The sequence below is a fragment of the Rhagoletis pomonella genome, unplaced genomic scaffold, assembly GCF_013731165.1.
Source record: "Rhagoletis pomonella isolate Grant_MI unplaced genomic scaffold, Rhpom_1.0 Rhpom_scaffold_00008, whole genome shotgun sequence".
NCBI classification, from domain to species: domain Eukaryota; kingdom Metazoa; phylum Arthropoda; class Insecta; order Diptera; family Tephritidae; genus Rhagoletis; species Rhagoletis pomonella.
Genome location: NW_023458562.1, coordinates 31,402,008 through 31,408,753, shown reverse-complemented (window position 1 = coordinate 31,408,753; position 6,746 = coordinate 31,402,008). Strand labels below are relative to the sequence as shown.

General features: G+C 34.5%; 1 protein-coding gene and 1 pseudogene across 1 annotated transcript; both read right to left on the bottom strand.

Moving 5' to 3' along the window:
• Positions 1-106: 106 nt before the first annotated feature.
• LOC118745263 lies at positions 107-597 on the bottom strand (annotated as a pseudogene).
• A 1,474-nt stretch (positions 598-2,071) lies between these two features.
• LOC118745262 lies at positions 2,072-2,890 on the bottom strand. Its single transcript, XM_036478788.1, has 2 exons — positions 2,831-2,890; positions 2,072-2,776 (listed from the first exon to the last, which is right to left on the bottom strand). Exons 1-2 carry the CDS (start codon positions 2,888-2,890, stop codon positions 2,072-2,074), a joined length of 765 nt encoding a protein of 254 aa, XP_036334681.1.
• Between the last annotated feature and the right edge of the window lie 3,856 nt (positions 2,891-6,746).

Here is a 6,746-nt window from a genome sequence, read left to right as displayed (position 1 = left end):
CATAGCAGTTCCCATCACAATATGAAATAACAGATTAAGGCAAATTTGAGAGTAATAAATTCCATAGCAAAATGTGCTACACTCCCGATGTGTAGTTGCGAAAGTCTTAAATACCCAATTTGTTGAAGGTGCACTTCTCAAATTGGTATACCTTATCGCACTGATTGGTAGCCTGCACCGACTCGCATGCGCGCAGTGCAGCAGTTAATTTCGTTGTATCCGATATACCAGTGACTTGCGCGAGGTAAGCCAACACTTTAGCCAATGTAATTTTGCCACTAGTATCTATGAGATCGACTTGTTGATAGTAGCACAATTGGAAACATTCCAATGTGGCGGAGTTATTTTGTAGAAGTTTACTTATAACTAGAAGTAGCGCTTCTCACACGATTCGCGTCATCGGCACTCAACTTCGACTGCTGGATACATGTTTCGCGTGCGGTTTTGTCATCGGCCGCGAGCAGCTGATAGTGAGAAAAAGAACACTGAGATTTGAAAGCAATTTTGTTAGAAGTTTTTTTTTCAAAAATCCACCTGCGATATTAGACTGCAAAGCACAACGACCAAGAGTGCTTTTTTAGAACCGTACGATTTCATCACGCTTCCTTTTCGTTATCAAATGTTAAGTTTTCGGTGGAGGGCTTTCGTTTAAATAGGTAAGCCCAAAATAAATTGCACGGTATAAAAAAATTAATAGTAGTTTTTCACTTTTTAGAGCACAATTCGTTGGTTTCAATAACTTAATTATTTTCAGTTTGATTTACTTGGCGTAATATGTATAATTTGTAAGTAAAAAAAAAATTAATTGACTAAAACTGTAGAGAAACGTGTTAATTTTTTGTGATACTTATTAACCATTTAAATAAATTTGATTTGAATTTAAATAGGACGGCAAGCACTAGCGACAATTTCATGCTAGGCCAACGAAAATAATTGTATGTCATGCGTCATGACGCTATGCGACACAAGTACAACTACAGTTCGTACCTTCGTCAGGTTAACAAATAAGTAGGTAGGACGGAGATATGGGACAAAGAAAATATTAGGGAGTTTAATTTAGCCACATCAAATTTTTTTGCAAGTTTTTAATGGAGCACTGGAATAACCGCAATGTGTTTATATTAATACGTTATTTACTAAAGAAGTGAACGTGACAGGTGTTCGAAAAACCAAAAGTCTTTCACGAGACAATTGTCAATTCTTATCTTGAAAGCTCTTTACTGTCTTTCGATAGTGTAATCGAAAGATCTGCTAACGAGGAGGTCGTAACGTTTTTTTGTTTGTATTTTAACTATAAGTTTTCTAAAAATTCAATGAATTCAAAACAGCATATAGTTTTCTCCTTTAAAACAATAAAAGCTAAAAATTTAAAACAACAGAAACTAAAAATTAAAAGAAAATTTTATTAAAGAAAGAAAACAAATTTAATCAATGAAAGAATAAATATAAGTTCTTTAAAATTTAATGAAATTAAAAAAACGTTTTCCATAAAATAAAATTTAAAAGAAAATTAAAGTAAAAAAACAATTAAAAATTAAAGCGATAAAACAAATTTTTTCAATTAATTGAAATTGAAAAAAAAATTTTTCTTTTTGAAAGAGTAAAATGTAAAAATTAAAAAAAGACATAAATAAGAAGAGAAAAATATTTTAAAAACTAAATTAAATTCAGCAAAAAACGAAATGAAATTAAACAAAAAATTGTTTTCTCTTAAAAAAAAAAGTGTAAATACTGAAAGAAAATTAAATTTCAAAAAGTAAAAAAGTTAAAAAATAAATAAAAATAAGTTCCTAAAAGCTAAATGAAATTGATTTTTTTACTTTTATAACAGTTTCTCTCTCTAGTACACCGTGCTCCTGCTTATAGTTGTACCTCATTTTATTTCGTTTTACTTCACTTGCTTCATTCATTATTGGTTCAACCTAAGAAATCATTTTCCTTAGGTGTGAATATTTAAAGTTTTCAAAGCTATACATACTTTACAAGATCCCATTACTTTTCGAATCAGCTAAGCCAACTCCTTTCGACATTTTCCACACTTCTTTCAATCTAATTCTTGTTTGATGCTCGCCTACGTTGTATCAACTTCTTCTTCGTTTTCTTTATCCTCAATTGCTTCTTCCTCTTCCATCACTCTCTCATCGGCACCATACCCAAGTACATCGCGCAGTTGGCTCTCCTCTTCGAGCATCTTAAGGCGTGCGTACCATAAATGCATTTTATACGAAGACTCACATATATTCATGGCATTCAAGTCCATACACTGCTTCACCAAATGCCTCTCACGCCCAACAATCGCATACAGCTTGGCGAAGAGCTGCTCTTCCATATACACACCCTTCGAAAAGAGACCCAATTGCTCGTAGAGGCAACAGACAAAACAATGCAGCGCTTCATCTCCTTTGTCACCAACTTTTAGTGAACGTGAATCTTCATACTCCGCAATATTTCTTTTTTGCGCATTTTCTTCATAGCTAATGTCTTTATCAAGCACTGAATCATAGTCATTCGCATCAGCAGCACTTGGCTGTTCCGTAGTCTGGCTATTGGTGCTATTCAAAACTTCAGGATCATGTGTGAGCAAACTTATACGAAATCGTTTTAGCTCAGCCATAGAAAGTTCGGTTTCTTTCATACATGAACGTAAGACAGCAGCAGAGAGTGTTGGACGTGACAGCTCTTGTTGCCGTTCAAATGATTGTTGTTGCTGCTGCTGTTCTTGACGATCCTCGTCCATTTTTAGAGACACATTGAATGAGAGTGAGATGTAGCGTGACTAGAAAGGAATTGTGAATTATTTATGACATAAATGAAATTTAATATTTCTCACCTTTACATTTTGCACCGAAGCACCAAGCAAAATGGCCAACAGGCTAACTGTATAATACATAAAATAGTTGAGGCACCTTCTCCTGCGTAAGTGTTTTCAGAAATATAATTTATTTATTATTTGTACTCAACTGTTGGTAAACTTGCTTTTATAGGCAAGTGGAACCTTAACGGTCGATTGGACACTTAAAGCGCAGTGCACCGTTTATAATTATAGCAATATTTAGATTATAGATAAATTGTTTTTAATGCCAAAAATGTCAAAATAATGTTCCCTTTAAATTGAAATGAGCAACATATACCAGATTAGTCTGCTATAATACTTACAGTGGTGGAAAAAATAATAGAGAAATAAAATTTGATATTTTTCCTTTGTAGATTTAATGTTTCACATTTTTTATAAAAGTCTAAATCATTAAATAACAAGTAGCTTTTAAGCAAAAAAAACCGACTTCAATCCTCATATAAAAATTTAAGATTGTCGGTAATTTCTTCCAGACCCACTGATCGGGTTTAAAGTAGTATGGGGTATGAGGTAACACCTTTCCTTTAAAAAAATTATTATAGAAATCGGTTAACGTGGTCCAAAGTTAAAAAAAATTAAAAATATTCGGACGAATCGATAACCTTCTCCTTTTTGTGAGGTCGGTTAAAAAACAGCATATGAATCAACATTCCAAACCTTGTACAGAATTAACAAAAAAAAATAAAATTTAAAAATTTTTTATAATTTTTTTAATTTTTAACCAGAGCTTTTGAAGCGGCAGCTGAGCAAAGCCGTTTTTGAACCGAGTGCTGAAATAGGGCATTGTTCAATCAAATTCTGAAATAGGGCATTTTTGAAAAAAAAAAATCTGAAATAGGCCGTACTTTAGTCGTAGGGCAAACTTCCACTCAGCGAAAGAAGTGGAGTCGGCAGGTTTAGTTCAAAATCAAGCATCTGCTGTGAACATTAAGAAAAAATACAAGAAATTAAGATTAAACATGGAAACTAGTGGACGTCTTCTAAATCCCTAAAGCCAGCCATAAAAACTTCACGTCCATTAGCTGAGTTGCGCATTCGTATGGAGGCGCTTTCATCATATACTCTGTCGTTGCGTCAACAAGCCTATCAGTCGGGAATACATGTGAGACGGCCCTGCAAAATCAGATATAGTAACGCCATCAGAAACAAAGAATTCGCCTTGAAAATTTTTGCAGACATTGAGCGTGCTTTTGACAATACCACCTTCGATAGCATGTGCAACTCGGCTCTAAGCCATGGAGTATATTGCTGGTACATCGGATTTCTTCACCGCCCGCGCGAAAAGTCGTTAAGTTTCAGACAAAAGGGGCTCAATTTGCTACGAGCGGAGTTCCTCCGGACGGTGAGTGTTCAACATTTGCTCTAGTGCTTGATAATTGATCCCCTTGTGATCAAACTTAGCTGCTCTAATATCTACGCTCAGGTCTATGCAGAAAATGTGACCTGCCTCATTAAAGGCCCTTCTCTGTCAGTTGTTTCCTGTCCGCTAACTCAACCAGAAGAAGTCATGCGCTCTTCTCTTGGCGAGGAATATTGGAAGACCTTGTCCCCTCTGCCCGGGCATGTCCTTAAAGGAGTCACTATTTAAATTTATTCTGAAGTAAAATATTTAGGTGTTATCTTAAATATTAAACTTTTCTCACGTTGAGCAATGGACCTCCAAATCCTTACCAAAATTCTGAAAATTTAAACAGGTCTTTGGTAAAAGTGGCGTTTGTCACCAAGAGGAATCCTGTGGATTTCCAATTCTCCGAAGGCATTTCGCAGACCTCATGGCCATGGACTGGATGATGTAAAATAGGTGGAGGGGCAAGAGCTTACGTATCTACAGTGACAGCCAAGCTGCGTTCAAGTTATTGGCCAGCTCCTTAAAAGCAATTTCGGTAATGCAAGCCTGAGTAAGCATAAAGGCCTTTTGCTCTCAGTTCCAGGTCTTACGCGAGTACCTAATAATGAGACATCTGACCATTTGACTACACAGAGCTCACATCAGGATTTTCAATCCAGTAGTAGCCTTCCTACATTTGGATAACGATTCCACCATCAGAAACTGCGTAAATATTTTTTCCTGCTATGACAGGATACATCGAGGGGCTGAAGGTGAGCAGATTCATATGGGCCTTAACCTCAGATGGTTCAACTAGATAATTGCTGTCATTGAGATGGGACATTTGACTACTTGTGGTATTGTTGATTTTTTACGGTCTTATTTCATAAACGGTTCTTGAGGATAATAAATTACTTATATTCCCCCGGATGAAACTCTAACAATTTCTTGTAAACTTTCGAAAGAGAGCTTAATAGCAGTACCCCGGGCCTAATTATTTCGTTCATCTTTACTGGGCTTGCTTCAATAGTCTCTCGTTTGGACCTGCGCGCTATATGAAAATATTCAACTTAACTTTTTAATTAAATTAAATTCAAAATTCTAAACAGGTGGCAGCCCACTTCAAGAGTATTTTGGAAATAAAGCTCTTTAAAGTTCTATCTTTTGCAACCCATATTCACATATGTACATATTTTATTTTACTTTTTATTTAGTTGATCCTAAATTTCTGAACAGGTGGCAACTCTTCTCAAAAACATTCTCAAAAAAATCGCTGCCATACATCTTTCGTTTGATACGCTTTTTAAAAATATTTCATTTAACATTTTCAAAAAACTAGTGTTAAATTCTGAAACAGGTGGTAAGCCTTTTCAAAAATAATTTCGAAATAAAGCTTTCTTAAATCTCGTCTGACCCCCGTTTCACAATACTTCATTTGGTTGGCTAGTTAAATTGTATTAGAGTTTCCATACAGGTGGCAACGCTCTTCAAAAACGTTTTCGAAATAGAGCTTTCTTAAACCTCTTTGGTTTGTGCCCATATCAAGATATTTTATTTAACTTGTTAATTAAATTGAGTTTGAATTTCTAAAGAGTTGGCAGCCTCTTAAAAAATTTTCGATACAAAATTTGTTTAAACCTCCCACTGCGAAGACCTTTATAAAAATGTGTTTTTTTTATTTGACTTGCTAATTAAAATTATTTTAATTTTTTGTACCAGAGCATGCTTGTTCAAAAATATTTTCGAAGTAAATCGCTTTTGAACCGCTTTCGCTTCACAGCCACATAGTTATATACATAATAATAAATAAAAAATAAATATAATATTTCAATTAACCTATTAACTTTTGAAAAGGGTGGCAAAAATGTTTCTATATTTTAATCTATCCTATAACCAATCTGTATGCCAGCGTCAAAGTGCAACAAACATATTTACACACTCACTCACAAACTTTCACATTAATAATATTAGTAGAATTTCATTATCGGTGTCCTTAATAATTAATATTGATCGTTATCGATATCGATATCTCCTTAAACAAGTTAGCGGTAAAGAGAGTTGCAATCGTATTCATATTCCTAAACATATTTGTTTTCATATAACTTTTAGTGCCATCGCTACATAACCTAGATTTAGATTTTATTTTGAAAATATAAGTGCTCAATAAAAAGTTAATTAATTTGTGAATTCCCCAATACAATTAGGTGAATTTTTTCCTTTACCGCGGTTTCAGCTTAGAGCAAACTTCAAAGAAACTTTCCTCAATATTAATTTATTTAATCACCTTTTTAACCCACTTTTTATTTAATTAAAAAAGCTTGTTCTAAAGAAAACCGTTTCCCCAGAATCCACTCATCACTTTGATGTGTTGTGTTCGCACATATTGACCCAACCATGTCCGCCAATAGACCGAACCTTTTATCGGGCACCATCTGCTCCTTTCTTTTATCTTGGTAATTGCGGTTTTCTGCTCCGGTGCATTGGTCATTCATAATTGTTGCCGCTTCAAGTATGTTCACTAACCAATGTGTCCGTTTCATTTCAATTACACTAATTGTATTTGAT

Excerpts from the sequence above, each read along its gene's own strand:
- LOC118745262 (XM_036478788.1), bottom strand. The coding sequence starts at position 2,890 with ATGTATTATACAGTTAGCCTGTTGGCCATTTTGCTTGGTGCTTCGGTG. Across the intron at positions 2,777-2,830 it reads CTTCGGTGCAAAATGTAAAG|TCACGCTACATCTCACTCTC; the intron begins GTGAGAAATATT and ends ATTCCTTTCTAG.